Genomic DNA, 17,343 nt, shown 5'->3' with positions numbered 1-17,343 from the left:
CGACATTCGTCACCCCCTGGGCAAGACTTCGTCTTCGACCTCTCCAAGCCTGGTTCCTCTCCGTCTTCTCCCCGTTGGAGGACCCGCCTTCAAAGTGGCTCACGGTACCGAGACCGGTGGCCGCTTCCCTCAGATGGTGGTTAGACAGCTCCAAAGTCTGCACCGGGATGCCCTTCCATCAGCCCCAGGCACAGCTGACTTTGACAACCGATGCATCCCTGGAGGGATGGGGCGCCCACCTGCTCGACCTTGTCGTCAAAGACAGGTGGTCCGCACAAGACAAGCGCCTCCACATCAACGCCTTGGAGATGCTTGCAGTGGAAAAGGCTTTGAGGGCATTCGAGTTTGCTGTCTCGGGGAGAGTGGTCCTCCTCAGGACGGACAACACCACCGTGATGTACTACATCAACAAGCAAGGTGGTACCAAATCCAGGACTTTGCTCGATCTCACACTCCGCATCTGGGATTGGTGCATCCAGAGACGCGTCCTCCTCCAAGCGATTCACCTTCCCGGGGAAGACAACGAACTGGCAGACCGCCTCAGCAGATCTTCATCGGTGTGCCACGAGTGGAGGCTCCATCCCGAGACGGTCAGCGACCTCTTCGATCGGTGGGGAACCCCCCGGATCGACCTCTTCGCGACCAGCTGGAACAGCCACTGTCCCCAGTTCTGCTCCAGGAAGCGGATGGACGGATCCCTCGGAGACGCATTCGCTTTCCTCTGGACGGGGGAGCTCCTCTACGCCTTCCCTCCGTTCCCTCTCATCATCAGAGTGGTTTCCAAGATGACTACGGACCGCTCGCATGCGATCCTGATCACCCCGTGGTGGCCGAGACAGCCGTGGTTCGCATCCCTTCTCCACCTCTCCAGGAGATGCTTCCTCCGGCTCGACCCTCGCCCGGACCTGCTTTCGATCCAGGACGGTCGAATTCTCCACCCCGACATCGAGAGCCTGCCGCTGGTGGCTTGGAGGATTCGGCGCTGACTACCTTGCCGGAGTCGGTGAGGGCGGTGATCCTGGCTGCGAGGAAACCTTCCACCCAGCGCTCCTATGCCCTGAAATGGAGGAGATTTTGCCTCTTCCTTGACCAGAAGGGCTTGTCTCCTACACAGGTGTCCACTCCAGTGGTGTTGGAGTTCCTGATGGCACTTTTGGATGGAGGGCTGTCTCTCACATCCATCAAATGCTACCTGTCTGCCATCTGTGCCAAATACCAGTTCGGGGGGAGGGTTTCTTTCTTCAAAGACCCCTTGGTGAAGGGGTTCCTGAAGGGTTGTGCAAACCTTTATCCTCCTGTGTCGGTACCTACGCCGGCTTGGAGTCGGTATTGTCCGCCCTCCAATCCAAGCCCTTTGAACCGATGGCCACAGCGGACTTGAGACTATTGACTTGGAAAACCGCTTTTCTTGTGGCCATCACCTCTGCCCGCTGTGCGGGCGAACTCTGTGCGTTACGTAGGGACCAACCATTCCTGAGGTTCCACAAGGACAAGGTGGTCCTCCGTACGGATATTACTTTCCTGCCGAAGGTAGTGTCTGCTTTCCACATGTGCCAGGACATTGTGTTGCCCACTCTCGCATCCAATCCTACGTCGGATGAGGAGCGGCGCCTGCACTCTCTTGATGTCAGGAGGGCACTGGCCTTTTACCTGGACAGAACTGCTGCCTTCAGTCGATCTGAGAGACTCTTCCAGTGCTACTCGGTACCGAAGAAGGGGTTGCCTGTGTCTGCGCAGAGGTTGTCCAAATGGGTGGCTGGTACCATCCACCTCTGCTATGAACTGATAGGCAAGCCTCTCCCTGGCAGGGTTCGGTCTCACTCCACAAGGGCAATGTCAGCGTCCTCCGCATTCCTCTCGGGGATTCCTTTGGAGGATGTCTGTAAGGCTGCTGTCTGGTCCCAACCACTGACTTTTATTAAGCACTATAGGTTGGACACCAGAGCCATCCGAGACGCAGCTTTCGGGAGGGCTGTGTTGGTTTCAGAGTTGCATTGATTGCACTGCTGGTATTTTTGTGTTGTGCAGTTGACACTGTTTAACACTTTGTCGAATGTTAGTTTGCACAAATCCCATGGGATCGGTCTTGCATGACCTCTGTTTCCTTCTCAGGTTTAGCAAAGTTTTTGCTATTTGTTTTGTGCATGAACAAGACGACTGACTCTGATGGTTCAAGGTGTTTATTGCAATAAATGTACCTTTGGTTTACCATAGCTTTGGTCTCAGGACACTCCCTCCGCCGTATACCTTAGCTTGTCAGTCTAAACCCATTTGTATGATTCGCAGAGACCACGAAGAAGAAGGACAGGTTGCTTACCTGTAACAGTATTTCTTCGAGTGGTCATCTGCGAATACATACAAATCCCACCCGTCCGTCCCCTCAGTGTCCTGCTCTCATTGGCTCTCTCCATCGCCTGCTTGGCGGAAAAATTGCGGAACTGGGGAAAAGAGCGGGAAGGCAGGGGCCTTATAACGGGTGGGCGGAGTTACCGCCAAAAAGTTTCAATATGTTGCAGAGTTAACTCTGCCCAGTGATTCCAGAAGGTTCCGAGCAGCACTGCGCAGGCGCAGTAAAACCCATTTGTATGTATTCGCAGATGACCACTCGAAGAAATACTGTTACAGGTAAGCAACCTGTCTTTCCCTCAGCCGTTGCCAAAACAGTGAGCGATCTTAAAACAATGCTAAGAAACAACTAAAGGCTAAATGTTATGACAACTGAATGACTTTACCTCTTTTTTTTCCTGATTAGGTTGTTGTTGTTATTATTATTATTATTATTATTTATATAGCGCTGTAGATTTACACAGTACTGTACATACAAACAATAAAATTGAAACCTGCCAATGGTGTACATTTTACAAAATACATATAAAATACTACAAAAAAGAATTAGATAAAAATAAGCAGGCAACAAATTAAAAAACATAAACTATCAAATCAAATGTCAGATAACAATCAGATAAACAATCACATAATGCCTGGGAACGCTTCTCTGAACAATAGAGAGGAAGCCCTGCCATCGTGAGATGACCAGAGCGGGGACTAGAGTCTTGGCAATAGAGGCTGAAAAAAATGGACGGATTTTAGCAATATTGTAGAGAAAGAATTTACAGGCCTTGGCTGTGGCCTGGATCTGGGGGATACATGACAGGGAAAAATAAAAAATGAAACCAAGACTGCGGGCTTCCTGGACCAGTCGAATAGAGATGTCATCAACAGAAACAGAAAAGGAGTATTGAAGGGTGGACTTAGGTGAAAAGACAAGAAGCTCTGCCGTGGACATGTTGAGCTTCAAACGCTGATGGCGCACCCACTGCGAGACAGCTGTAAGACAAGATGAAACTTGCTGTTCAAGCCTTGGAGAAAGGTCAGGGGTGGAAAGATACAGCTGAGTGTCATTGGCATACAGATAATAGGAAAAATCAAAAGAGCTGATAAGTTTTCCTAGGGACAATGTGTAAAGAGAGAACAGTAGGGGACCCAAAACAGAGCCCTAGGGAACTCCAACAGATAACGGAACAGAGGACGAAGTCTGACCACCCGTGACCACTGCAAAACATCTATCTGACAAATAAGATTTAAACCAATCAAGAACAGGGTCCGAGAACCTGAGCTCAGAAAGTATATCAACTAGGAGACAGTGATTCACAGTGTCAAAGGCTGCACACAAATCGAGAATAATAGGTAAACAGTTCCTAATATACCACAGATTAAAAAATACAGGATCACCTACAAGAGGATGCTATCAGGCATGGTTAATAAAAAGGTTCAAGGAAGCCATTAACAGCAATTTTTCTGAAACAAGACTAAAACACAACACAAGGGAGATGGTGGGGATTTTGAGCAGCATACTTTCTCCACTTTTGAGTTAGAGGGTTACGGTTTAGCTGACAAATGAGTGTTAAAACTAGATTATTAAGCAAGTAGAAGCTAAAAGAACATTCAGTAGAACTTTTGTAGACAGCAGTCCTGCTTTATCAACTTTTTAGAATTATTTTGAATGTGTTAACAAATAAGAACTAACTATAGATGTTACATAGCTAGCCTTCCAAAATGCTTTTAAAACATTGCTTCTGCAACATAAACTTATAAATTAGAAAAACAAGAAGCTGTCTCATAATCCTCCTTTTGTCATTGCATAATTATATTAATCAATCAGGCCATGTGTGTGCATATATTTACAGTGACTGTTGTTGTTTCTCCAGGGGTTTTTCCAAGATAGAATTGGCAATGTCAGAGATGGAACTGGTGACCTTCTGCATGCAAAGGATGTGTACTATTGAGCTAAGGCCCTTCCCTTCAAGATAAGAATACAGATGATGTGGTACCTAAGTAATAACATAAAACAGGGATGATAGAGTAGTAAGGGTTACACCATTGCCCTGAACTTATGTTCAGATAAATGCCTAATTTTCTTTCAGGTACATGTCTAACTAGATCTATTGAGAAAGAGGATAAAATGATACTTATCTGGGCAGGGACAGATAAATTATCTGTAATCCAAAACCACTGGGCTAAAGCCAGTTGTACTGGATTGTACCATTGAGCAATTGGATGTATGAGACAGCACTCTTGTGTAAAACTCTGAAATGCAATTGTTATCATGATACCATTTTTGGAGAGAGGCCACTCTTCTGGAAATTGGGAATGTTTACTTATTGTGTTCAGAAAATATACCTGTACCTTAGACCCAAGGGTTCCATCAAACAAATGTTGTTTAGAAAGCACAGGTAATACATACCATAAAGAGCTGGAACAATTTTTCTCCCATGGCTGCTTTTACATGATTCTCAACCACTATGAAATTCTGTACAAAGTACTGCAAGGAAACAACAGTTTTAAAGGAAAATTAAAGTAATGCTGCTATCTAAGAAACAGGGCAATAAGACTCAATATTCTAGGATTTATTATTCAGATTACATAACACCTTGTTCTGTTTTTTCCGTCATTCTTCCAAAATCTTTATGAGGAGTGAGGACTCCCTAAGTCGTTTCCATCCTCACCATCTCACATCAGCTGGTGTATTCAAGTGAGAAGTTTCTTAATGGTGAAATCTGGTTTTGCAGAGGTATAACTTTCTGGCTTATTTGGAGGCAGTTCCTTCTCTGTTACAGACAACAGTCACCTTTCCACTATTACTAAACCATACATCCTAAATTCTAAACACTATATCACTAGTGTGATCTTATTGCCCTTTGGTTTCATCCACTAACCTTTGCTGGTCCTATCCAGTCTACCAAGCCATCACTTAATCTTTCAAGAAGGAATCAGAAGCATCCAGATGTAATTCCCTAGACTCTAAAGCCACTTGCCTCTAGTGTGATGCTTGCCTGCCTCTGGCAGTTGGTGTGATCTTTGTTGCCCATGGCACACATAAGGCCATGTACCACATTCAAGAAGAGCAGCTCCTCTGCCATCTCTCTGGAGTCTTGGGCCAGAATTCTGTGAAGTGAGTGTTAATCAGATCAGTGGTGGGAGAACAGAGACAGAGTACAGGGCGTATCCCAGAGATTTAAGTTGCATTGCACCTTTAATAATTGCTTGATAGTTCTTAATTGCTGCATTGTTGGTTTTCATGCCTAAATGCATTATCAGAAAAATAAGGTGGTTGGGTCCAATTCAACACATGTAAAGCAGCAATTAGGAAAGCAGAAGTGAAAAGGCTGTATTTTTGGAGGTGTACAAAAGTAGCTCATCAGTGATCTGTTTGATATATCCTTTGTATGCAATAAAGAAGACCGGAAGAGGCAAGATTACATGTTTCCTCCAGTTTTACCTTTGCCTTCACCAGGTTATATCTCCTTCATGTTTTCCTCCTTATTCTTTATAATCTTTCCCCTTATTTTACTTCATCACCCTATTGAAATCACCACCTAACTCTCTGCTCTATTATCTCCTCTTTTTTCATCCACAATAGATATGGTAGGGTAACATCCAAAAAATCTTCTTAAGCCTCATTTGAAGCTTGCCCTGAAATCACCCACCAGATGCATGTGCTTTGTTAGGACCAGCTACGTGGCGTTTAGTGCCCCTTCCATGAGTCATTCAGAGCCATGCAGCCTCAACCCCAGCTGCCACCCCCACATTGGAGGATGCCACTTCTAGGAATGCTCATCTGACTTGTAATGCAGAAGTCCTGATTCCCTCTTAGGAAGCTTTGTTTAATACTGCTTACACTAGTCCTTTCTGGGAGCTCTATGGGCTTCAAGAATATTGTAGAAATTGGGGCATGAAAGAAGAATACTTTCAGAGAAGATGTGGAGGGGAGAGGTTGGAGAGTGAGGAATGAACATGCCCTTGTGTGCACCCAAATCTTGCTCCTTTTGCCCACTGTGAAATCCATCACCACCAATGCTTGGCTCTAATGCAGCAACCCTCCTTCCTTCCCCCCCCTCGATAATCTCTCTCATCCAGAAACCCCAGGAGCTAGGAGGCCACCACAGGCTCCAGAACCTTGACCAAGAATGAAATGTTAGAGACTAGCTAGTAATTATTCAGAATGGTGGGATCCAGGAAGGCCTTACTGTCCTTGACTTTCCAAATTGCTGCTGGTCTAAATAATTGAGTACTTTCTAAGAATGTTAACTGCATCTTCACAGTTAGCCAAAGTTGTCACACCTATGGCCTTCACATATTCCAGTACCATAACAACAAATTATATAAGTAGTGCCCTTGATTAGATATACCCCCAACACTGATCAATATGACTGGGAAAATAATGTTAGCTACATTACTCCGGTCCTCTGTGATATACCAAAAATGCATAAAACATGTTTGTGAGCCTCAGCAGCAGTGAAGGGCAGTGTATAATCTGCTCCTGTCTGGACTGCCCTGGGGCCGATTTCACACAATAAGTAAGCCACTATTAATATTGCATGTGTTGGCTGCCTACTCCAAACTGAACTAACAATGCTGCTCACAGTTTGTTTCAGTGTTTTGGCAAGTGGTTTCATAACCCATTATGATCTCTTACCCAATTGCTTTTGCTGCAGCAGCTTGCTGAACATATGCAGGCAAGGACTCCATCAGATCCAATGTGCCTTCTTCTGAATTTGGGAAACAATAAAGGGATAAGTTCTATGATTCATAAATTCTCAGCCCCTTCAGTTTTGCTAAAAAAATTGGTCAAAAGATTTGAGGAAACTAGATTCCCAAAGAAAATCCATATAAATTCTGCCTCTGACCACCATCTGCCTTAGACCACCATCTTTCAATTGCCATTTCACAGATGAGACAAGGAAGCAAGGGATTTTGCCTTGAAGTCTGTTTTCCAGGCTCTAATTTCTGAAACCAGTGGTGGACAGAAACTGTTTTTTAGCTGTCAGTGCTCATCTGTTATACCCAAAGACCCTATACATACAAATTTGGAGATTATCAGGTTTAAGAGTAAGGAGGAAGGTTACATTAGTGAGAGAAAAGTTTGAATTTAAATTTGGGTTTGGCATGCTACTTGTGATAGGGAAGATTCCTTCCCTCCCCCAACATACAAATAATGCAAAAGAAATAGGAAGGCAAACGTAAAGATAGTGTGTATCATCTTTACAACCAGGTTTAAATTGGCAGTGTTTGAGAATTTCACCTTCCAAGATCTTGGCTTGCATTTTGGCAGTCTCCTGTCTTGATGGCTTCAATAGTTCTACTAATCCTTGTAAGACTCTTGGCCGTACGTCATACGACATAAGGTCCTTGATCAGTTGAATTGCTGGAAGGAAGTAAATATCAATGTTGATTCTTTGTCACATGAAACACACAGTACTCAAACAGCTCCTCTTTCACAGTGCAAACTACAGTATTTCTTAGAGACTTTGAGGGACAAAGTGGTAGCTTCTGCTCCATTTATGTCTGGGTATGTTGTGTGCTAAGGCAGAATTGTTAACAACCATCAGGTATACAGTGTGCCCTTGGCTTACGTGGGGATCTATTCCAGACCTCCCCCCCGCGTAAGCCAAATATCGCGTATGCTTGAGCCCCATTCAAGTGAATGGGGCTCGTGCACGTGGCGGTGTGGTGGCACGCTCGCGCCATGGGTGCACAACCCATTAATTTGAATGGGACGTGCCGCCCTTTGCACCCCATGCGCTCCTGCATGGCTCTACGCAGCTTTGTGCGTAAGCTCAAAGCCTCGTATAACGCGGGTGCACTGTACTTTGGTATGCAACCCTATAAATGAGAGACTTCTCAGTTGCTGTATCATCAACTACTCTGCTCAGGTTTGCCGACTCAGGATTGTGACTTTTTAATTTCAGTCTATCCATCTGGAGTGTGTTCTTCCTCATTTCCTACTGTGTTCTACTTTACTATATGTTATTATATTTTCTAGTGACCCATGTCTTCTCATGATATGGCCAAAGTACAATACTCTCGGTTTAGTTCTCTTCTAGTGAGAGTTCAGACTTAGCCCACAGCATCTACAGAACTCTAGCAACCACATTTGGGTGGGGGGAGGGAGGCAAAAGATGATTTTCTTCCTATCAGTTTTCTTCACTGTCCAGCTTTCACAACCATACATAGCTGTTTGACATTTTTAGTCTGGCTCCTCAGCAAAAGTCTTAATGCTTATTCAAGAATATATCCACACACAGCAGAAAAGAAACAATTATTTTGGGGCACGGACTGGGGACAACATATAACACATGTTTCAATTGTGTTTTAAACTGTTTTAGCTCTTGTGTTTTTAACAGCATTGCTTATTTGATTTTGTTTTGGTTTTATTCTCAGTACATGCTCTATCAGAAGCAGGTAGCATGTGATGTGTAAGCTATGTGACCCATGGGGACTTTTTATGCCCCCCTAGTCTTGCTCAGATTCTTCAAAAGCCACTGGCATTTTCATCTCCAAACTGGTTGTTTACTGCTTGGAGACCTATAGGAATGACTGATCACATCAAAACATTCTACCCCTCTGAAAACCCCAGGCAAACCAGTAAGTTATAATTGGAAGTGATTTCCAGTTGTATTTTCTATCTACAAATAGCATGATGTAGCTTGCTTGCAGGAGTAAAATTCAAGTGTTAGAGTTAGACCTTTTTGTCTGCATACCTTCTGTTTAAGGTTGGATACTTGGGGTTATAAGTATTTGGCTGCATTCAGTGTCGCTGACTGTAATATGGACTTAAGACCAAAACACACTTCAGAAATAATCCAGTTTGAGACTGCTTTAACTGCCCTGGCTCAGTGCTAGGGAAACCTGGGATTTGTAGTTGATTGTGGCACCAGAACTCTGACAGAGAAGGCTCAATGACTCACAAAACTCATGTTCCTAGAACTCCCTAGCATTGAGCCAGGGCAGTTAAAGCGGTCTCAAACTGGATTATTTCTGTAGTGTGTTTTGGACCTTACTCTGCAGTCATGCAGTACTTAATAGACTTTAAAGAACTATAGTTGAATGAGGCAATAAAGATATTGCTAACTGGAAACTTACAAAGAATCTTGTTTAATGCTTACTACATTGGGCAACATGTACAGTTATAGATATTGAACTGCAACTCCCATCATCCTCCAGCACTGGCTGTGCCAGCTAGAGCTGATGGTGGTTGCAGTCCCAAATTTGTGGAACACAGATTCCCATGCTAGCTTTTTGGAGATCTTCTCCTTAGTTTTCTGTCTTCAGCTTCCGAAAGTTGAAAAGCAGCAACTGACTAGGCAAAGAATATTAAGTAATGAAACAGCACAGCTAATGCAAAGAGGGAAACCCTTGATCAACACTATAAGTGTGCACTGTAAAGCAAGCATCATGTAGGCCAGCTTCTTGCCTTATGCCAAAAAACAAACAAAAACCCACATCCCTGTTGAAACAAAACCTCAAAAATTTTAAGATGTCCCTTTCTGTGGAAAACTTTGGGGAACAGTTTATATAGTTTAAAGAAAAGCCAGAGTGTGAAAGCTGTATTTCACAGGATGAGCCATTAAGTCACCAGACAGTAAACTAGTGAGTCCTAGTATTGAATTTCCAATACTCTTCACCGGACAAATTGCCATCTTAAATTGACATTTAAGAAAAACGGAGTACCTTAAATATCCTACATTTGGGGCTAAATTTTATCCTACAATTGTCCTATATTTTGGTCAAAATTTTGTCCTACATTTTGTCCTGGTTTGTGGTAGAGAATTATGGCAACCCTACTGCCAGATAATTATCAAACAGGCTAGCAATTAGATCCACATTCTCTAACTCCATGCTTCTTTGGCCACAACTTCTACCAGACCACGCTAGTATGGTCAATTGTTGGAAAAACTAACTAGAAGGATCCATCTTGAGAGAAGCTGAGCTAGATGATTTATATATGTACAACATTTGTCCTGTACTGTATTTTACATATCATTTGTTTTTTCACATATGCTTTAGTTACTAGGATTCCTACAGTCTTACAGATATTAGGCTGTACTCACTGCTATGTTAAATGCTACTTTCAGCCTTCAGTTGGTTTGTATTTTCCATGCCCCAACATTTTGAGAGATAGCTTGGAAAGACAGAGGCTAACCTTCATATTGCACCTCCAAATGTAGTGAGCGAAGTACACCTAGCACAGAGCCCACAATACTTGGATGGGCTTCTCCCACAATTGTCTGGCAAAGGAATGGAGCAAGAGGGAAGAAGTATTAGTTCTTGAACTGGAATCAGATCTTGTCTACAAAAATTCCAACATAAAACTTTATTGAAAAATATGGATTACAATCAGAACACAAGAAGGAACTTCAGAGTTAGCATGGTCTAACAGACAACAAATTATATTTTGACTTGGAGAGCCAGTCCCAAATTCCCTTTTCTGCTGTTTGTTGCTTATGCAACCCTGAATAAGACAATGTTTTAAGATTCACTTAATGATGTTATTTAGCAAATAACTTATGAAGGAGACAAAACTTTGTTGGAAATAATGATATAATTATTGATATTATTATTATTATTATAAGAGATATGTAAGTAGAGGCTGAAGGAATTGGTTGCTGTATATTCTTAAGAACATGTTTTGTCTTTTAGAATGCGTCCCTTCATCAGTTCTCACACTGAAAGCAGAAATAGCTAAAAGTAAAGGTTGGTTTGAGGGCAAATGAAAATTGTAATCTTGAGGCAAATAAAAGCTTTATGTATGAGAAAGTAAGTAAACCTTACACAAATGCTATAGATGAGTTCCTGCACAGCCCAATGGTAAGACATATTTTAAAAAAAATTCATTCTAAATATACATTGGCGCATTACAGACCGCCCAGAAGGGGCCGTCTTGCACCGCTGCTGGTTGCTCTGCGAGGGAGCCACAGCAGCCAAACTGCGCGGCTCCCTCGCGGAACAAAAAGAAGCCCCCAAATTGCACTTCTTTCCGCGGCGCGGATATGACGCTGTGAGGCGGCAATGGTGCACTCGCAGCGTCATATTTGCTGTGCGACATGCGGATGTGATGCGTCAGCTACGTAAAGATGGCGGCCCCCGTGTGGAACGAGCGCCACCATTTTGTACGGACTGGGTCCGTATTAGGGTTAGGGGCGTCTGGAAGGGTTGGGGCGTCCCTTTCTAATCCTAATACGGGCCATTATCTTGAATTTCTCTGATTTCAAAAAATTTATTAGTCCAACAATAGGACAGTAAACAGAATATGACCAATTGTCAAGTTGTGTCCGACTGTAGAGGGTGGTGTTTATCTCTGTTACTTAGCCAAGGGAGCCAACGTTATCAAAGATGACTCCATGATCATGTGACCAACATGAATGCATGGAATGCTGTTACCTTCCTACCAAAGTGGCACCTATTTATTTACTTGCACTTTTACATGCTTTTGAACTGCTGGATTGGCAGAAGCTGGGGCTAGTGACGGGAGCTCACTCTGTCATGTGGTACTTGGGTCTCAAACTGCTGAGCTGCCTACTTTGTGATTGTCTGCTGTTAAGTTAATTTTATTCTAATTTATTTATGCCAAATGCACAATCTTAGACGGGACATGGGAAGGTAATGATCCAGGTTAAAATAACAGTGCAAGTAGCTGAGACACTAAAAAGTTGCCAAAACACGCTCTTTAAAATACACTGTTTGTAATTTCTAGAAAGCTAGACATTTTAGTCTGTTATTGTAAAAACGAGAAACAGACTAAAGGGTTGTGTGGCACCTTAAAAACTTCAATTAATTATGAAATACATTTTTGTTGATCAGGGTCCACGTCTTTAGATATATCAACTGTTATAACTTGGCAGATTTATATACACGTTTGGGACAGTGGATGGTTACATGAGGTCAGAGGGAAATACAGGAAAAGGTACAGATTGTGATAATTGTATATAAACTTTCATGTACACAGAACTGCTTTGTTAACTGGTCACTGTAGCAATTTTGCATACATTTTGCTTTCATGTAATTATTGCCTTTGATTTTCACATCTAATCTCCCTCTGACACCATAATTTCCCTGAACTGCATATATGCCCGTAAACATGTAACCGCTGTATGCATCTCTAAATGTGTTGAATCTTTATGCACTTGAAGTGGGTTTCAGCCTATGAAACTCATGTCATAATCTGTTACTCTAAATGCTGCAAGACTCATTCATTTTGTAAATTCATTTTCTCATGCAGCTGAGGAAGTAGATCAAGTCTATGAAAGTTCACGCTACAACTTCTTTTGCACAGCCTCAAAGGTGCTGCAAGATCCCTTTGTACATATCCAAATGTTTTGTTAAATCTGTTGCAATCTCTTTCCTGCCCTTTATGCTAAAATCTGAAATGATGTCCCTACAAAGATGCCTTGTTTATGCTAAGAATGGTTAGAAATCAAGAACAGTGAAGAAGAAGCTACCATGCAGCCATAGAAACCTTATTTATTCCCACTTATGGATAGACTGAGAGACACTTGGAACATAAAGACACATACTTTGACCTTGTGTTAGTGAGCCTAGTAAATATAATCTATCCATTAGAAAACAATGTTCCATGTAAAGAAGAATGCCCTGTTCCTAACCCAACATTTTGTTTTGCTGACCTGTATTATCCTGAGTGTTTGCAGAGAGAGTTGCTGGGCTTTGGGAGAAGTGCACTTTAGAAGAGCGATCAGGCCTTTGTACACCTGTGTTTGGTACTTGGGGTTGCCATGGCCTAAAGCATCCAGAAGAATTTGCACTTGCTCTTGAGTCTCTTCTGACTTGGAAGTGGCCAAAAACTCAGCAATTGATCGCACACCTATGTAGGAAAAAGATAAAGATCAAAGATAAAAACCAGGCTAAAATGAGCCAGCTAAGTAACTCTATCCTTTAATACGTACATTTTTACGTACGCTGAATGCTGTGCAGGGAGAAGGAGTGGCGTGTCCCATAGGGAACAATGGGGCATGTGCCCATGGTGTGTGTGCACTGCTGCGCCGCTACGTGCACGAGCCCCATTCATTTAAATGGGGCTCGAGCATAGGTGGAATTCGCTTTATGTGGGGGAGTCCGGAACAGATCCCCCTCATAAAGAAAGGGCACACTGTATTTTGTAAGATGAACCCCAAATTCTAAAAAGCAAGTTGGAAGCGGCAATAAGAGAAATTGGGAAAAAATAAATCATCAGGAACAGATGATATTCTCGTTGAATTGCTACAATCTGCACAGACAGAATCAATTTTAGTGTTAATATATGCCAACAAATAAGGAAAACAAAATGGTGGACAACAGTCTAGAAATAATCAATATACATCCCCCATGTAAAGCGACACAAAAGGAGACACAAAAGACTGTAGCAACTATAGGACCATAGAATTAATTTCCCATGCAAGCAAAATTCTGCAACGTAGACTCCAATCATACATGGAGACAAAGATCCCAAAGGTGCAAGCGGGGCTCAGGAATGAAAGAAGCACTAGGAACCACATTGCAAACATATGATGGCTAATAGAGCACACCAAGGAATTTCAAAAGAAAATCAGCATGTGCTTTAGAGAAGCAGCCAGAAGCTGCCTCTTTTGGCCTTGTTTGTTTCGGGCCACAGAGGATTATGCACTACATTATATACAGTGGTACCTCGGGATACGAAATACCCAGGTTACGAAATTTTCAGGATACGAAAAAAACCCATAGGAAATTATTGTTCCGGGTTGCGAAAGTTTTTTCGGGTTACGAAAAAACTTTTGGTGCTTTTCTGCGCGATTTCACACGGAATCGCGGCTTTTCCCCATTAGCGCCTATGGGAATTCGGCTTGCGAAAGCCTTTCGGGTTACGAAATTGACAGCGGAACGAATTAATTTCGTAACCCGAGGCACCACTGTACTATAATATCCCTCACATGATACTGTGAGGCAAAATGAAGACAATGTGGTACCTTCTGTTTGTTCTGGACTAAAACTTTCTATCATTTCTGACTTGGCCATGATAACTGCAGTTGATGGGACCTGAAGTCCAAAAACATCAGAAGAGTGTATTATTTCCTATCCTAGTTTAGACTATGGTCCAAAACACACTGCAGAAATAATCCAGTTTGAGACTGCTTTAACTGCCTTGGCTCAATGCTAGGGAATTCTGGGAACTGTAGTTTTGTGAGACATTTAGCCTTCTCTGTCAGAGAGCTCTGGTGCCACAGCAACTACTATTCCCAGGATTCCCTAGCATTGAGCCAGGGCAGTTAATGTGGTCTCAAACTGGATTATTTCTGCAGTGTGATTTGGTCCTTTAAGGACAGGAACATGTATGGAGCAATTGCTGTAAACCATTCTGAAGAAAGTAATCCTACTCTAGTTCAGGCCACATGCATCAAATAATGTGCAATACCTACTGACTCTGCATTAGGAGATACCAACACATCTGTATAAAATGGCAAAATCAGTTAAATCATCTAGCATTACATCTCATTTGTCACATTTTGCCTACCATAGCTTTCACAGATAATCTCTTTGAACTTTCTACCAGAATGTGCTATTAACTGGAGCAGCTTTATTGATTCCTTTTTGTCCTCCTCTTTTAGTTGCTTGAGTCCAAGGATTTCCAACAGTGTGAGGACACCACCAATTTCCAAGAATTCAATAATGTACCGCTGGCTGTAAAAATTTGGAGAATAAAGTAAATTCTTAGCCTCTAGGGAACCATCTCTCTTACCATGTCCTCCCACCCTATATAGTATTTTTCAGGTATTCCTTAATCCATGTTAATCATTTTTGCAATAGTCATCTTCACCGCCTTATGCTTTTTCTAGACCCATTTTGGTGGTTTCTTTACCTAGGCACTTATAATGACAAGGGAAAAAATTCCCCTTTCATAGATCTCTAAGGCACCTAGCCTTCAATTCTGCATAGAAATAGAAAGTTAATGAGTTAAAGTAATTTCAGCCTTATTATGTAAGAATGAGTGTCTGTTTTTGCATAAGAAGCCTGGCATAGATATTCCCAGATTAAGTATTTACACTTGGCTTCCCAGTGAAGGAGACAAGGGGGATGGTTCAGTTGTCCAAAGAACATCCTCTATGGTCTTTGTTGGAATAGTGTCTACCTCGCGAAGCTATGTTTTCTTATTTTTCTTATTTGCAGTTTGTTTTTTAATTTTGATGTATTGTTATGTACTTTTTAACCATGTTTTACTGTTTAATTTTATAGCTGGGAGGGAGGGTTGAGCCGGGGTCTTGTGGGGCTTGTTGTTTTTATTGTTGTATACTGTATTAACTCTGCTGTTGCCCACCTCAATCCTCAAAGTGGAAGAGATGGGATATAAATAAATATTTATTATTATTATTATTATTATTATTATTATTATTATTATGTTAGTCTGAATACTGCATGATTTGAAGTTTGAAAAATTATATTGTAACAGAAAGCATTGCATATTTCTCTAGTTTTGGCTAGCCCTTAAAGTACTCCACACTGTGTTCATACTGTGGAAGAGCTATTTCCTGAGTGTATGGGAACTTGTAAACAGAAGCTTGTTTTCAGGCAATTAAATTGGGAAAGGAGAATTTCATTAGACAAGAGAGGTACAGAAGCGCAACTCAGACAGTACAGCTTTCTAGTGTGGTAATTTCCTTTAATAATACAGTTATTAAAACTCTCCTTTCACAAGCCTGTTGCACTAAAAACCTCACCCAACTCTCCAGAAATAGACCATGTTTTACTCACCCACTTGCAGCTGACAGAAAGATGCCAATGGATTTCAACTGATATTCTAAGCATGTTCCATACATGTAACTATTGTGAATTTGTTAAGGCTTTTAAAAGTATTCTGCTACCCACCCATAGAGTCCTTTGAGGATCTCACGCTTTCTATCCATTTGGAACAATGTCTGAAGCAGGAGTTGTACAACTGGTGTCTACCTTAGAAAATGGAGGATTTGGAAAAAATTCTGAGGGTAGCAAATTGCTAAAATTAATGAAGGAGAATTACACCCAGGTTAAATACTTCAAAGCTGTGTTTATTCTGATAAACAAACATTTAGCTTGTCTCTGTTCCATTTGAGCACCAGCTCTCTAAGGAAATGGATACGTAAGCCTGAGCCAGGCAGTAATTCGGGCCAGAAACAAACTGGCTCCCTGAGAAAATTCCATCTCCAGTTCTGGACCTGTCTTGCCTTGGTTTGCTAGAATGAAATTCTCCAGAATGTGACTCCGAGCAACTTTGCCAGCACTATCCCATTCTTGTAGGAAACTTATTAATCTACTGATAGCTGCTTGTTCCTTTATGGAAGTCATGCCTGGTGTTGTCCTTCTATTGAGGGAAGAGAAAAGAAAAGGAGAGAAGATATCAGAACTTCTATTTTTATTTTGATTTTTGAATCAGAAGATGCTCCATCTTGCTTGATGTCCTGTGTAGCTCTTGACAAAAATGTCCTGCACATTTTATTACTTTGAACTTTGCAGAATGACTACAAGTCTTGTAAAAATATATTTGTAACAATTTGAAGGAACATTAAGAGCAATTTAGGACATCTTCTGGATAGCACAGATTATTTGAAAGATGGTTACAGTTTCCTCAGGAAAGTCAAGCCAATTTCCAAAAATTTGAAGACAATTTATTCCATTGCATTTTTGCATTCAATAAGCTTGAATGCAAAAATACAGTGGAATACGTTGTCTCCAAAATTTTGAGACAGCATCTAACTCAAGTTTCTTCTGGTCCACCTCTTAGTGCGCCTGGATTTTCCCAGTTTTCTCTATCAGTTATAGCAATTGAAACCATAGTCATGTTCCTATTTTGCTTTTTAAAATATTTTATAAGATCAAGATTACAAACACTTTATGTTTCAATGTTTTATCAGAAATAAGGACAAAAGAAATAAGGTTGATCCAAACAGCATAAATCAATCAAATCAAAAACAGAAATAAAATAGAACTAACTCATGTCAAAAAGAAAGAAATAATACTCAGTACTACGAAACATGAATTATAGAAGCACATACTGCCATTATA

At 41.8% G+C, this 17,343-nt stretch overlaps 1 protein-coding gene across 5 annotated transcripts in view; it reads right to left on the bottom strand.

Moving 5' to 3' along the window:
- The window catches only part of ARMH1 (armadillo like helical domain containing 1), a 30,366-nt gene that overhangs the window by 5,381 nt on the left and 7,642 nt on the right, over positions 1–17,343 (bottom strand). For 3 of the 5 annotated variants that reach the window (XM_089515009.1, XM_089515008.1, XM_089515010.1), the window contains 9 exons: positions 16,421–16,642; positions 16,057–16,125; positions 14,822–14,988; positions 12,963–13,159; positions 10,484–10,568; positions 7,583–7,705; positions 6,977–7,049; positions 5,316–5,445; positions 4,745–4,822 (listed from right to left, as the gene is read on the bottom strand). In XM_089515009.1, coding sequence (XP_089371135.1) covers positions 4,745–4,822; positions 5,316–5,445; positions 6,977–7,049; positions 7,583–7,705; positions 10,484–10,568; positions 12,963–13,159; positions 14,822–14,988; positions 16,057–16,125; positions 16,421–16,626 — 1,128 coding nt within the window. In that variant the 5' untranslated portion in view covers positions 16,627–16,642. Of the gene's footprint in view, positions 1–3,037; positions 3,328–4,744; positions 4,823–5,315; positions 5,446–6,976; positions 7,050–7,582; positions 7,706–10,483; positions 10,569–12,962; positions 13,160–14,821; positions 14,989–16,056; positions 16,126–16,420; positions 16,643–17,343 lie in introns of those variants that run through there. The other 2 variants (XR_016280445.1, XM_089515011.1) reach the window with 2 other exon arrangements.

The sequence above is a fragment of the Sceloporus occidentalis genome, unplaced genomic scaffold (genome assembly GCF_023333645.1).
Source record: "Sceloporus occidentalis isolate IW3139 unplaced genomic scaffold, rSceOcc1.0.p SCAF_3, whole genome shotgun sequence".
NCBI classification, from domain to species: domain Eukaryota; kingdom Metazoa; phylum Chordata; class Lepidosauria; order Squamata; family Phrynosomatidae; genus Sceloporus; species Sceloporus occidentalis.
The sequence above is the reverse complement of the archived record's forward strand: the minus strand, read 5'-3'. Positions and strand labels throughout refer to the sequence as shown.